A 15,987-nucleotide genomic window follows, 5' to 3' on the forward strand; every position below is an offset into this window, starting at 1 on the left:
CCTGAGCCGTAAAAACGGACTCTCTTCTCCCCACTGGTCTCAGTAAAGCTCTTTCTATGTAGAATGTATCAACTCCACTGTACCTAAATATAAGTCGGTATATTAGTTTATAAAATTACCAGCCTTTGAGTCATCACAAGTAAATATAGACAATGAAAAGAAGGGGCAAGTTTAGAACAAATAAATCCTTTTAGAATTATCTGACGGACCAATAAAAATCTCTCTGAGCTGTACATATTTTTTAATGTAGACTGAAAAGAAGACCCTCGCTGATTAATTACTGTTTCTTAAGAACTGCAAATTGGAATTTATCTCTCTCTCTGTCTATGTATGTATCCATGTATCTATCTATCTGTAGGGAGTAAATGATTTAGCCTTCCTAAGACATTAATTATGCATAATTACTGACTCTTACTTTACAATATATAAGGAAAGTGGGAAGTAGCCAGTGCTTATGGTTTCAGCATGCACACACCTTTGCTCCCAGCTCATTATAATGCAATTTCAAAGCCGTTATTCTTTCATCAAGCTCTTTAGGGTTTTCCGTCTGCTTCTTCTGTACAATCTGACGTCCAGTTTTGATCACCATTTCCACTTCAGACTTCACTTCACTCAGACTTTTATACAAGTTCTAAGTTAAAACATAAAACAAAACAGAATAATAAGCAATAGTGTCTAGTTCATACTATTATTAATAAAAAGAAACAGGAGTAGAGATCACCTGAAATGCTATTCTATGGTTACAGTTTTAATGGAGTAGCATTTTGCAGCTGTGGTCAATACCTAGCTTTTGCATTTTCTGTTGATTTAATGCTTCTATTTGTAATTATATGTACACATAAAGACATGCATATTGTGTAGTTATACTTACCAAAGTAAGGGTACATAACACATGTATTTAATTCTTCATTCTGAGTTTATAAAGATCATTTCTAAAAGTTATATGATTTCTATTGGGTTGGTCAAAAGGTTCCTTCAGTTTTTAAAGTAAAAATGAAAGATACATTTTTCATTTTCACCAAGAACTTTATTGAACAACACATTCATTGTTTTGTTCCACTACCTTCTGCCATTTTTCAGGTAGCTTCATAATTCCATCTTCCCAAAATGTCTTATCTTTTTGAGCAAAGAACTGTTCCAGGTGGCTTTTACGGTCTTCCAGGGAACTGAAATGTTTTCTATTAAGAGAATTTTGTAAAGACTGAAATAAATGGAAATCTGAAGGTGCAATGTCTGGTGAATACAGCAGATGAATCAGAACTTCCCAGCCAAGCTGTAACAATTTGTGCCTGGTCATCAAAGAAACATGCGGTCTTGCGTTATCCTGATGGAAGATTATGCATTTTCTGTTGACTAATTCTGGACTCTTTTTGTCAAGTGCTGCTTTCAGTTGGTCTAAGTGGGAGCAGTACTTGTTGGAATTAATCATTTGGTTTTCCAGAAAAAGCTCGTAATACAGGACTCCCTTCCAATCCCACCATGTACAGAACATCACCTTCTTTGGATGAAGACTAGCCTTTGGCGTGGTTGGTGGTGGTTCATTTCGCTTGGCCCACGATCTCTTCCGTTCCACACTGTCGTACAGTATCCACTTTCCATCGCCCATCACAATTTGTTTTGAAAACAGAACGTTTTCGTTACATTTAAGTAGAGAAGCGCAGGCAGAAATACAGTCAAGAAGTTTTTTTTCACTTAATTTATGTGGAACCCAAACACCAAAGCAATTCACATAATCAAGCTGGTGCAAATGATGTTCAACGCTTGATTTGGATATTGTGAGTATGTTGGCTATCTCCTGCATGGTATAACATTGATAGTTGTCAAAAACTGTCTCGATCACTATCAACATCAACTGGTCTACCCAACCCTGGAGCATCATCCAGTGAGAAATCTCCAGCATGAAACTTCGCAAACCAGTTTTTTTTTTTTAACATCTTTATTGGAGTATAATTGCTTTACAATGGTGTGTTAGTTTCTGCTTTATAACAAAGTGAATCAGCTATACATATACATATATCCCCATATCTCTTCCCTCTTGCATCTCCCTCCCTCCCACCCTCCCTATCCCACCCCTCTAGGTGGTCACAAAGCACGGAGCTGATCTCCCTGTGCTATGCAGCTGCTTCCCACTAGCTATTTATTTCACGGTTGGTAGTATATATGTCCATGCCGCTCTCTCACTTTGTCACAGCTTACCCTTCCCCCTCCCCATATCATCAAGTCCATTCTCTAGTAGGTCTGCGTCTTTATTCCTGTCTTGCCCCTAGGTTCTTCATGACCAATTGTTTTGTTTTTTAGATTCCATATATATGTGCTAGCAAATGATATTTGTTTTTCTCTTTCTGACTTACTTCACTCTGTAGGACACACTCTAGGTCTATCCACCTCACTACAAATAACTCAATTTTGTTTCTTTTTATGGCTGAGTAATATTCCATTGTATATATGTGCCACATCTTCTTTATCCATTCATCTGTTGATGGACACTTAGGTTGCTTCCATGTCCCGGCTATTGTAAATAGAGCTGAAATGAACATGGTGGTACATGACTCTTTTTGAATTATGGTTTGCTCAGGGTATATGCCCAGTAGTGGGATTGCTGGGTCATATGGTAGTTCTATTTTTAAGGAACCTCCATACTGTTCTCCATAGAGCCGTATCAATTTACATTCCCACCAACAGTGCAAGAGGGTTCCCTTTTCTCCACACCCTCTTCAGCATTTATTGTTTGTAGATTTTTTGATGATGGCCATTCTGACCGGTGTGAGATGATATCTCACTGTAGTTTTGATTTGCATTTCTCTAATGATTAATGATGTTGAGCATTCTTTCATGTGTTTGTATATCTTCTTTGAAGAAATGTCTATTTAGGTCCTCTGCCTATTTTTGGATTGGGTTATTTGTTTTTTTTTATATTGAGCTGCATGAGCTGCTTGTATATTTTGGAGATTAATCCTTTGTCTGCTGATTCGTTTGCAAATATTTTCTCCCATTCTGAGGGTTGTGTTTTCGTCTTGTTTATGGTTTCCTTTGCTGTGCAAAAGCTTTGACGTTTCATTAGGTCCCATTTGTTTATTTTTGTTTTTATTTCCATTTCTCTAGGAGGTGGGTCAAAAAGGATCTTGCTGTGACTTATGTCATAGAGTGTTCTGCCTATGTTTTCCTCTAAGAGTTTGATAGTGTCTGGCCTTGCATTTAGGTCTTTAATCCATTTGGAGTTTATTTTTGTGTATGGTGTTAGGGAGTGTTCTAATTTCATTCTTTTACATGTAGCTGTCCAGTTTTCCCAGCACCACTTACTGAAGAGGCTGTCTTTTCTCCTGTATATTCTGTATATTCTTGCCTCCTTTATCAAAAATAAGGTGACCATATGTGCATGGGTTTATCTCTGGGCTTTCTATCCTGTTCCATTGATCTATCTTTCTGTTTTTGTGCCAGTACCATACTGTCTTGATTACTGTAGCTTTGTAGTATAGTCTGAAGTCAGGGAGCCTGGCAAACCACTTTTGACATGTTTGATCAGCCACAGCACCTTCTCCATACACTGAACAAATCTTTTTTTGCATTTTTACCTTTCTTGAAATAATAAAGCATAATATGCTGAAAACATTGCTTTTTTTCTCCCATCTTCAATATTAAAATGGCTACACAAAAAGTCACCAATTTTGATGTGGTTTTTTTAGATGCATGCTGATATGACAGCTGTCACAATACAATCTAACAAAATTGTTTTGAATGAAGTTAAACACAACTAAGTGCTAGTGGAGCCATCTTACAGTAAAAACCAAACAAACTTTTTGGCCAACCCAAGTTTTTTTTTTTTTTTTTTTGAGTGGAATCATAAACAAAGAACAGAAGATTTATTGCTGTGAAAACAAATCTGTAGTACAGTAGTATGAATCTTGGGTATTAAACATAGTCAGTTGAATCAAGTTAGGAAGTTGAAAATCTAATAAGAAATTTGTGTGTGAGAGAAAGTCTATAAGCCAGTTGACCCAAGAGCAACTGAGATATCAAACTTGTTCAGTGAAACCAGACATTATTTTAAATCTCCATTTTTTGAAGGCAATTAAAAATTACAATTCCAACAGCCCACAAACCAAATTAAAAAAACAACTGTAGAAAGCAATTAAAACTACGTTCAAGGAGCCACTTTTTCAGCTCAATTTCAGCACCCCAAGGAAAAAAAAAGCATCCATGACTATCACAGATGAAAACAGAATGAAATGTCATTGGAATCAGTTATTTTCCCCCACTGAGGTATAAAATCTATATAGAAATCTGATACTATACTATAACAAATTGTACTTCTCATAGTTCTGTTTTAATTTCCTTTAAACCCTGTTTAATATAGTCTTTTTAATTGTAAAAATGTTTTCATGATTCTGAATCTGGTTCCAGTTCTTTTTCATTTATTTTTATATCAATATTTAATATACTGGCTACCAGTTCTAATCAGAAAAAAAATCTTGGACATCTCTTCATTATAACAGCACATTCAGTAGAAATGACTGATGTGCAAGCAAACCATAAAAGGTGCAGCTCTCTGGAAAGCACATTTTGTAGATTGCTTCAGTCTGAATATTCTTTACAATGATTCTTGATGAAAGACTCTTAATCTTGTAAACATCAGTGTGCACAATCTCGCTACTAACGTAGTTTCACGTCCTTGGACAGGAAGGCCGGTTCACAGCTAGTGAAAGAGAGAGCAGTTTAAGTTTTAATGGCTGATAAACCTTACATCCTGCAGGAGGAAAGCACTTTTCCTTTTTTGCTACTTAAGAATGTGGCAGAAATGTATGCTGAGGTAGCCCAGTCAATCCTTATTTTTTTCTTTTTTTGTAAATTTGGTCTCAGAATATTTCTGGAAGGGTTACATTTCGAAGAAGCCACTGCTGGGACCGGCTTCCATTGCAGTCTCTAATGCTGGGCACCTGGCTGTCCTCTTCTGTGGCTTTATCCAGGCACTGATTACTGTTCACATGCTGCAGGGTTAATTTCACCGGATCATACTCCCAAAGCTGGTTGCCTTTTAGGTGGTGGCATTTGAGCATTGTGACTGGGCCATTAAGTTTGGAGACATCCAAGCAAAGGTCATCTGTTCTAATTTCTTTGTTGGCAGTGTAAGAGAAAACCTGATTACCTCCCATACCGTGACAGTTAAAAATTCCAACTTTTTCGTTCTCTTTTCTAGCCATGTTATCTAGACACTGATTTGTTTCCACATTTCGTATCTCTCCCAAAGAGAAATAGTGACGTGGAATCTGAGAATCGGGATAGATATTCTCTAGGTACCAAGAGAAAGGTCTGCATTGAAGTTTGTGTCTTAGACCAAGTCTTGATGATATATCTCCATAATCTACCTTTGTAACACCTGGAGAAATTATATAGAAGAAATTCTTGAATTCATCCATCCACACTTCTGCAAGTCGTCTGTTATTTTTATTGATAATCTGCCCTGTGCCTCCTGGAAACGTGTAGGGTGTAGCTTTCCGAAACACATGTCCAACATGTGAGCAAGTAACAATCTCCAAAGTTCCTCCACACTGCCAAATCCTAAAGGAAATTTCTAGGTTTTCTCCTCCCCAAATATCCATTCCAGCATCATATGTTCCAATTTCCTGAAAGTAATCTCTGTCTATTGAAAAAAGGCCTCCTGCCATTGTAGGTGTTCTCACAGGAAGAGTTCGATCACCTTTCCTTCTGTCCATTTCTCTTTGGGGAACAGGATACCAGCGAAAATTGAGCTTCCAGTTGAATCCACCATAGGTCATGTCAGAACCTGCCATGTACTCAAAAGTATCATCACTGATCACATCAATGATAGGACAGACCACTGTCTTCCTGTCATGTTTGATCCTGGCTAAGAGAGGCTCCAGCCACCCCACTGTACATTCACAGTGAGCATCTAAAAAGGTGATCACTTGGCCTTTAGACACTGCAGCTCCTTTTAACCTAGCTCTGATCAATCCAGAACGTTGCTCCATTCGAATTACGTGAATTGGTACTTTTAATTTTTTCACATAACTCTCTAGAGGTCTTTTCAAAAAGTCTCTTTCACTGGCATCATCTACTAGAACAATTTCTTCTAGCATGTGTCTTGGTGAGCGATTAATGACACTATGGACAGTTCGCAGAAGTGTGCTCCAAGCCTCATTATGGAAAACAATCACCACACTTCTTGTAGGAAGATTATCTGGATACACCTTTGTTTTACACCCTTCTAACCTAACATCTGGTAAAGATCTGTTGAGTGCAATCATCTCACTTGCCATTAAATTGAACTGATTGATTTTAAACATCTCTTTCATCTTTTCTTGATCCTCTTTAGGAATGACGACTGGTTTCCCCATTTCTCCAGGACCTTCATGAGGCTTTTGTACTGGCTCTAGAACATCCCCAGCAGGAAGTCCTCTCTCTTTTTTTTCATCACATTTGTTGCATTCACTGAAGTAAAGCAGCAGGAACATATCCAAGAGTACCCAAATCAAGGAGGTGGCTAGGACCACCTTGCAATATGCAAATTTTCTCATGGCACTTTAAGTCAAATGCAAAATTTTAAAATAAATATATATATATAAATATACAAAGATCATGAAAATTATTCCAATCCAGTTTCATCAGAAATCACGTTCATAACCCCAAAGTGGTTTTTTAAATGAATTCATATCCCAAATCCACATGTCCCACATCTCCTCGGTCCGCACGCGGCGGCGGCGGCAGCGGCGGGCGCTCCTCGGGGCCGGCCCGGGCGGTCGCGGCGCGGTCCCGCGGGCCGCAGCGCGGGCGCTACTCTCGGGCCGCCGTCCGCCGCGCCGCCTCCTCGACCACTGCCGGCGGCTCCCCCGGCGGGCGGGCGGGCCCGACGCGGGCCCCGCCTCCGCCGCGCCTGCCCCCTCCTCCGCGCGGGGCCTCGCGGGCTCGGCGCGCTACTCCGGGCCACCCCGCATGCTGCTGCCGCCGCAGCTGCTGCTCCCTTGGGACCGCCTCAGCGCGGCGGTCCGGGGCCGCAGGGCCGCCCACGCAGGCCGCTTGGGCGCGGTCCTCCCCGCTCGCGGCGTGCTGGCGGCGGCGGCGGCCCGTGCGGCTCAACCCAAGTTTTTAAATGTTACAATTATATAATTCTAGCTGTGAGTTTGGAATAATTCATTTACTCATTCCCCAGGTATTTGTTGAGTGCCTGCTTATACCAGACAGTATTTGAGTCACTAGAGAATCAGTGGTGGCCAAGCCAGACACGTTCAGTGTTGTTCTCATGGTGCTACGTTATAGTTGGGATAAAACATCTAAATTTCCAGACCATAATTTCAATATATATTAAATCATATATAAGGAGGGAAGGTAATTTTAAATGTTAATTAATTATACAAATTTATTTTCTTAATGGGGCTGATTAACTATAGAGTGATATAAAATATTATGTAAAACTCACATGTACATCACAACTATAAAGAACACATATATTGGTTCACAGTAGTATACTGCCATAACAAATCCTCATGAAACAAATGTCATAGCTTTCCCTTGTAGTTATTTTACTTGGAAAGATATGTGCATTTGAATGTATGTATATATGCATGCATGCGTACATGTACATATGTATATGTCTATATGTATACATGCATATGTAATAGTTTACTTATACATTGCTGCATTAAGTTGTTCAGTGGTGAGTCTGAACAACAAATATTTATTTTATTGGTACTAAGAAATAAAGTTGCTAGTAGGTAATTGCTGTTATTTGGGAGTCAGGAAAGAAATTAGGTTTGTTTTTTTCTTTTCAGTTTAAAATCAATGTTTAAAACAAAGCATTTTGTAAATGCTAAGCAATTATCCTATTCATTAAGGCTACATACATAAATATTTCCACCTTAATTCCTTCTTTGATGATTGCCTGATGTTATTATTCCTTTATTAATAATTGTGAGTTCTTTCTGAACTTTCCATATGATTTTTTAATTCATTTACTTCTATCTTAGGAATTATAAACATATCTGGATATTCAGAAACATTTAAATCATTAATTATCACACTGGGACTGAATTCTTGAATTTTGGAATCAGAGATACTTCCAAATGACTTACTATTTAAATTTTTTTAAATGTCAATTATTTACCTTTATGAGGAAAGCTCACTCAAAGTACTAAATAGCCATTTACATCGTATCATTCAATAGATAAAATATTTAGCATTAAGAAAGGAAAACAGTCTTTATATTTGTTTGTGTTCATGTTTGTAAGACTTTTTTTTTTAAGGCCGCGCCATGTAGCATATGGGATCTTAGTTCCGTGACCAGGGATAGAACCCGTGCCCCCTGCATTGGGAGCATGGAGTCTTAACCACTGAACCGCCAGGGAAGTCCCTGTAAGACTTTTTTTAATAGAACAAAAATTACTTGAAAGCAAAGGCCATGATTATAGTATATGTGAGAGAGCATCTTAAGTAATGAAAAATTACAAAAGTTGTGAAGAAAATATATCCTTATGGAAGAACGACTTGAATTGGTCCTGACATTTAAACCAGAACCAGAACCAGATTGAGTAAATACTTTGATCTGTTTCCTCTATACTGAGTCAGGGCATAGTAACACCTGGGTGCAGGTAGGGTTTTTTTTTTTTTTTTTTTTTTTGCAGTTCATATTAACTAGCAGACAAGTTTTATGAGGTACCATTAGAGACCTGTTCCTAGAAAAGAATGAACAGCTCTCCCTTTGTGAATATACTTAGCCATGATGATAATGTACATGGGTCATTTTGCTTTCAATTTTTTTTTAAATGTAAGATGAAATATGCTCCCATGTATTCCTAATGTTACTTATCTAATACCAGCTAATATATAAAATGATATTCAAAATTTCTTTTGGGGGTGAGAATATTTATAATAATGATGCCACTGAAATGCAGCCTGTATTATTAAGCTACGTTACTGAATAAAAATTACTCCATAATTTTTCACAAAGAAAATTTCTGTTTATAAGAATGATATTTTCCCATTCATAATGATATGATTGAAATGTACCCAAGGGTTTCTTTCTCATTTATGTTATGGAGTAGAAGCAGGAACAATACTTAAACACAAAGTACTAAATAAACTTTTTTCCCATTAATGTTAACAGCACTCAGTGTTTTTATTTTATGTGAATTTCTACCCTGATACTCCATAGTACACATACATTTATAATAATACTTATATTTACTCTAGTAGATGCCCTCATAACTCAGCTTTACATTATCAGAAGAGTCATCTGACTTGGTGAATTTTCAATAAGTGGAACAAAGAACACTGCTCTAAATCCCCGTAGTGAAGATTTACACTACAGGCTAATAGTCGGTGCCTCTTTATTCTGTCTTTGTGGTCTGGCAGAATTTCACTGCATAGCCAGCCCTGATATTTAATGGAGAGATACTAGGGTTTGGAGTAAGCATGCCTGGATTGGAATTTTGCTTTTGCCTTTCACTTGCTGTTTGTCTTTAAATTCTCTCATTTAATATGTGGCCTTGAGAATTAAAGGTGACTTGTGGTGGATCACTTAGCTTCCTTGGCACTCATTTCTAGAATTGTTTTTATTACTGTGGATACTGCCGTTGTTGCTGTTTGCAGACTAACATATTTCTTTCCAGGATTTCCATTTAAAAATATTTTCAAAGTTCCATAAGAATTAAACAAAGGCAATTTCCTTTATATTCTGCACAGTCCTTGAAAAATTATAGACTCAAAGAAGACATTTTCAGAAGAGGTATTAAGTGGCTACTACTTCAGTAATAGTTCTTGTCTCTCAATACACCTGTGCTAATTTTTGTTCTTATACCAAATATTGTTCCTTATTCCAATAAGGAAAGTCAAGGGGTAGCTGCATATTTGCCATCTGAAATACGTACCACACAATGATTTAACTGTGACTGTACTACTTCCTGTTCAACACTCTTTGTTTCCAATGCAGGCAAGTGCATCTTCACTTCATCTAAAATCATCTTACTTTCCTGTAGACGCTGCTCAAAATTGGCTGGCTTCTGGAATAATCGAAACTTCATGGAAACATCTTGCAATTTTTTCTGTAAAGAAAAAGCACCAATTTAATTTTGCCTTCCAAACAATAACCAGTCATATTCTTGTTAACATATCTTCCTTTATTCTGGAAGATATACAAGAATAAAAATAAAAACAAACTGAAGAAACCCTTTTTTCATTTGTCCAGCACAAAGAATACATGCATTTGGGAGAAGAATTCAGTAATTGTTCTTAAAGTGATACTAAATAAACAACAATTTATTAACCTATTTTGTCCTTAAAAGGTAGAATTCAAAATAGTCTGTATCATTTATATATTATTTGTAGTTTTCAACTAATGCCCTTAATTCCAATTTGCTAATAAGCAAGTTATCTAATATAGACTATATTTTAATATCCAACTAAAACAAGCTCCTTAGTTAATGGAATAATACATACCTGTGTCACTTCAATTTGGGATAGTACCCTTTGGGCAGCTTCCTTTCCCTGGTAATGTTTCTTCATTTCTTCTAAACTGATCTCATGACTTGTCAAATCAGATTGGATTTTCTGTTGGGAGGACAGCATTATAAGTCAGCATACTCTGCAAGTTACTGCAGAGAACAACTCACCTTCCAAGAAAATGGAATTTGAAACTCTCTCAAAACATTATTACAATGTAGCCTCTTTCAAAATGACAATAAATTGATTTTTTTACTTATCAAAAGTTATCAAAAATGAAATTATTTATCTCCTATTGGGCTTATTAATAAAAATAAATTATCCTTTTGAATCAGTGATAATAGATGTTTGAGATATAATTTTCAGTAGGAAGTATCTATTTATATCTAATATGTGAAATTGATATTCTTTTATCTTTGTATTTACATTCAAAGCTGACCAAAGATGTTAGCCTTTATTTAAAAAAGGCCAACTATGGCAGCGATAAGGCATAATGAGAAAGTTGAATGTGGACAATATTCCTTAATAGTGATCTTTACTCAGAAATTCTATGCCATATTTCAGTTAAATTTCAGGGAAGCCATGTATTTAGGAAAGGGAAGCTAAATGTCTCGACTGGCCTTGCTTTTTGTCTGATACGTACTTAATAGCTTCCTGCAGAGACTGTTTTTTAAACTTTAAATAAATATAAAATATTTATATATTTTCTAAAATGAGTAAGGACATCTTTGATCAAGTTGTATTTAAAAGTATGTCTGTATTTGACTTATACACTTCTGAGCCAGTTACAGGAGTGGGTCAAATCTGGTAGTGTGCAGGGACAAAAACAATAAATTCATTCAGTTATTTCTACCAGATCCAGCAAAAATTAGCTACTGGTCAAATTATTCTAATTTAAAATTCAGTCATTGTCAGATTATCGTAAATAAGAGAAGAAAATGATTAACTTATACCACAGGGCCCATAAAATTTCCATGCAAAACAATTTGTATAATGCATATTAATATAACCTAATTTACACCAATTGGAGTCAATTCTGGCACATATTATTAGAAAATAACATCAGTTTGCTTAGCAGTTACCACAGAGAACTACAGCCCTGAAATGAGTAATGAGAAACTCCAAGAAAATGGGTTAAGTGGTGAAGGAGTTTTTCAGAATACAAGGTTATAAATGTACAGATACACCTTAATATTATTCCTTAGCATATTGATTCTAATAATTACAAAGGCAAAGTAATTACAAATTACTTAAGTAATTAGAATTCTGGTTTAAAATAAAGAAGAGCAAAGACTCAAGCAAATCCATATATATATATATATTTTTTACTATATATAGTATCTTCAGTGGTTGAACTACGACGTTGCATAAGAAATAGTGGTATGTACCTATTCTCCAGGAACCATAGAATTTGGGGGTTAGGGATCCATGTTAGTGCATAGCATTGTTCATACACCTAGAAATACTAAGGAGTCTGAAAAAATATAATGGGAGTATACACAGTAGAGTAATACTTACAGGAGAGTTAATAGATGTCATAGGAGAGGTGATGTTAAAGTAGACTATGAATAATTAGTAAGCATTGCTGGGGGCATCAGATGCTTTAGGAGGTTTATGATCTTAACTTCTCAGGTGGAAAAGTCTCACCCCCTCAAAATGGTGGGCCAATAACAGCCATGTCTCTGTCACATAACTCTGGCCACCCCCAAATCATGGAAAATTAGAACATAAAGAATGCTTGTGCCCAGTTAGGTCCATCAGACTCTCTCGGAACTGACAGGAGAAAGTCTGGTCACGCTCTGTGGGCGCTTGGAACTGTGTCACGTATGAGACTGTGCTTATGAAGTCTCTAGTTTGCACTGTCAGTTTAGGAAGAGCAAAGATCCATAACCAGAGAGAGAAGTAAGAAAGAGATAGTAGGAACAAAAATATTGATGGCTTTCAATAATAGGCTGAAGCAGATAGCATCTGCCAAAGATGGCTGCAACAACAGTGTCCGTACCACATACTCCTCTTACCATTCCCCCACTAAGAGGTAGAGTTTATTTCTTCACCTCTTTAAATCTAGGTCAGCCTTATGATTGCCTTGACCAGTAAAACAAAGCACAAGTAATGCTCTGCCATTTATGGGAAAAGCCCTTAACTGGCCTAGTGGCTTCCACTTCTGCCTTTTTGGAACACTCACTCTTAGGATGCCCCCTCTTGGAACCCATCTGACATGCTGTGAAAAGCCTAAGCCACACAGAGAAGCTGTGGAGAAGTGTTTCAGTGAATAGTCCCAAGTGAGCTTTCAGCTCACAGTGAGCATCAATGCTAGACATGAGGGAACCATCTTGGGCATCCAGCCTATTTGAGCTTATAAGTCACCGTAGTACCAGCCAACAAATGCCCGCAATCACATGAGAGACCCCAAGAGAAACCATCCAGCTGAGCCTTCTCAATCCACAAAACCATTAACAGAAAATGATAATTTGCTGTTACAAGTGACCAAAACACAGGTTCTAGTCTCTTCCTGAGTAAAAACGTTATTCTTGCCCTTGGTTGCCATGAGACATTCCTGTGCCCTTATGACCAGCTCCCTTCCCTCATTTTTGTTTTGGCTTTAGTTAATTCATTTTTGTTACTTGTACCTAAGTGTACTAAAGAGTACACTGGATATGCAAGGAGATGAGAGTTTTAAAAACAAAAGCATTCTTGAATGATGGAAAACAAGGTGTGGACAAGGCACTGAACCACATGAAGAGTTTGGGAGAACTGAAATAATGCATAGAGAATTAATACACATCCACAGAAGTATAACTAGAAACGTAGGTGGGAATGAGGTATTAAATAACCTCATGGCCTAAATGAAAAGTGTCTAGTTTTTTTTTAATATGAAGATAAAGTTTAAAAGTGATCAGAATCACAGATAATGGTTTTACTGCTAATATTTAATCTAACTATTAAGGCAATTCATAATGAGAGAATTCTTCTATAAACTCAGTAATACTTTGATATGAATTTATATTTTATTAATCATATATAGCTACATATGTGTGTGCATTTTTTTTAAAAAAGAAGCAGCATCACTTGTACAAACAGTATTTATTTTAGTGCACTCAAACATTAGAGGGAAATAGAAAGGGAGGGTCAGGAGAGAACCATGGAGAACAGAAAAATTTAGGGATGGGAGAAGAAGGGAAACACCAAAGAAAGATAAGGAACAGTCTAAGAGAAGAAGAGGAACAACCAGAAAAGAGAGAGGGTGCCACTGAAATCAAGTGCTGTGAGAGCTTTAAGAATGAGCGAGAGGTCAACAATGTCAATTTTGAGACAGATCAAATGAAATAAGTACTAATAAGGGCATATTAGCTGGTCAATGAGCACTGTAGCTAGGACAGAATCCGTAGATGGTAAGACCAGAAATCAGGTTTTCAAGGGCTGAAGACTGATTAAGGACAAGGAAATACCCTTATAAAACAGTTTAAATCATTTTTGAAGACTTTTGTCTCCCCACATAATGAAATGTAGGTCAGTGAGAATTGAACACGTATTAAGGCCATATGAAAGAAGCCAATGGACAAAGCATTTTTTTTAAAGCATATATGAAGATAATTGATTAGAAGAACCTTGGAGGAAATGAGAGGAAATGGAGTGAAGGGCAAAGATCAATAATCAGTGGAAAATATTGACAGGTGGAGAGGTGCCACTCTTTCAGAAGCCAAAGGTAATACATAAAGATTTTGGATGTGGAGAAGCAGAAAGTGTAATGCTTCCTACTTGATGCTCTCTGGGAATCAGAATAGTGTTAAGAGAAATCTGGATTTAAATCTCAGGGCTCTGACTTGCCACCTGGGCAAAGCACCAAATTTTTTTAAGCCTCAATTTTCTCATCTCTAAACTGATGGTGATAATGACAAGCCAGCAATGAAGCATTATCATAGTTTGTAGGCAGAGTATCTGGGAAAATGCTCATGTCTGCAGTAGACAACTATATTGGTTTTGGTAAAAAGATTAGAGGCGATAGTATATGTAAAAATACCTGCTCAAGTTGTCTGCACAAATATCTACTCATAAATTGTCAGTGTCATTATATACCATTTGTCTATAAGCATGAGCCCCTTGATATCTGCTGAGGATGAGAGAGGAGAGGATTGAGGAGGAATCAAAAGGAAAGTGATGAAAGTTGCATAGCCATTACAGAAACTGGGAAAGGAAAATGATGAGTGAAAAATTAAAAAGATATTCAGAGAGAGAAGAGGGCCCAAATTATATACCTGTAACAGTATCTGTCCACATGTTTTTAACTAATTCATCCATTTGGCACTCAAGGTATATATAGTAGAGGAAAAAATGAAATATACACCTAATTCCTTTAGCCTTTTATACTAGAGGGGTGAGAGAAGAGCACTGAAAGAAATAATCATTATTATCATCATCACCAAAATGGACATCTGTGTGACCTTATGTCCCAACAGTTCACATATATTCATTTAATTATCTAATCAAACTAAGGTAAGTATTTACCATCCTAAATTACAATTACAAATGAGATTAGAAATGTTGACTTGTCCTAGATAAAGTTAGGAAGTAGCAAATTCAATGCCCTTTAAAGAACTATACTGACTCTTAAATTATGATTTAAAAATAAAAATATCCTCCAATTGGACATTTATCAGAAAAAAACAGACATCTAATCTTATTTGCATACTAATAATACTTAGCTTATCCATTCAATTCAAGAAGGAGATTCTGCGTCTACCACCTTATTCCACACAGTGAGAACAAACCATTGACCCTATTCTTAAAAAAATATCTGTTCTAGGGAAACGGAACATAGAGATACAAGTAAATTACAAAGCAGAAATGCATGCAATATAATGGAAAAATCATGCTATGCCATACAAGAGAAGAGAAATATTTATTTCTACTATAGAATCTGGTAAAAGTTTAAGAAATTGGTGTAATTTAAGTTCCATATGGCTGATAAGGGGGTTTTAGAGGGGTAGATAAGATAATAAGAAAATGGGAATTCATTCCAGGTGTGGGAACCACACTAGAAAAGACTGAATTTGCAGTGTGCAGAGTGTGAATACTTACTTTCACGGAAGTAGAACTGGATTTGGGTAGAGTAAAACTTACTATCTAGAGGAGGAATTAATGAAAAGCTACTGAACCTTAAGTTTCAGGGCTGGTCACTTGCAAAAAGAATTCTTCTATAACTGTATTTAATTTTCTATTTGTAATTTGTATAGTTTTTTTTTTTCTTAAAGATTGCCCCCTCAGAGCTGCCTGCAGTAGCATAGCATTACAAAAGAAAACCAAAATAACTTAAGTGATCATTGAAACACAGGTCTTCTGATGACTAATTCCACATTTTTCCAGATGAGCCATACTGTTGTCATGACTTATAAACAATAGGAACAACAATAACTTACAAAAACACATGACCAAAAACTTAACTTTTATCTGTCACAAGGGGATGTGAAGGACCATGTAACATGTGAAGGGAAAGTCTGGCAATTTGGAAGTTTCAATGCAAAGAATTACATGGACTTT

At 36.7% G+C, this 15,987-nt stretch overlaps 2 protein-coding genes across 2 annotated transcripts in view; both read right to left on the reverse strand.

Annotated features, from left to right (window-relative positions):
• The window catches only part of DMD (dystrophin), a 2,251,544-nt gene that overhangs the window by 1,305,318 nt on the left and 930,239 nt on the right, over nucleotides 1–15,987 (reverse strand). Inside the window, exons 31-33 of the mRNA XM_049704774.1 lie at nucleotides 10,447–10,557; nucleotides 9,879–10,052; nucleotides 476–631 (exon numbers count right to left, since the gene is read on the reverse strand). Of these exons, the coding sequence (XP_049560731.1) occupies nucleotides 476–631; nucleotides 9,879–10,052; nucleotides 10,447–10,557 (441 nt within the window). The remainder of the gene's footprint in view (nucleotides 1–475; nucleotides 632–9,878; nucleotides 10,053–10,446; nucleotides 10,558–15,987) is intronic.
• LOC125963059 (polypeptide N-acetylgalactosaminyltransferase 1-like) lies at nucleotides 3,844–7,083 on the reverse strand. The gene has a single exon (XM_049704798.1). It carries the CDS (start codon nucleotides 6,531–6,533, stop codon nucleotides 4,854–4,856), a length of 1,680 nt encoding a protein of 559 aa, XP_049560755.1. The 5' UTR covers nucleotides 6,534–7,083; the 3' UTR covers nucleotides 3,844–4,853.

This window comes from Orcinus orca, chromosome X, assembly GCF_937001465.1.
Source record: "Orcinus orca chromosome X, mOrcOrc1.1, whole genome shotgun sequence".
NCBI lineage: Eukaryota > Metazoa > Chordata > Mammalia > Artiodactyla > Delphinidae > Orcinus > Orcinus orca.

Bases quoted from the DNA above. Each gene is read 5' to 3' on its own strand.
- LOC125963059 (XM_049704798.1), bottom strand. From the start codon at position 6,533: ATGAGAAAATTTGCATATTGCAAGGTGGTCCTAGCCACCTCCTTGATT.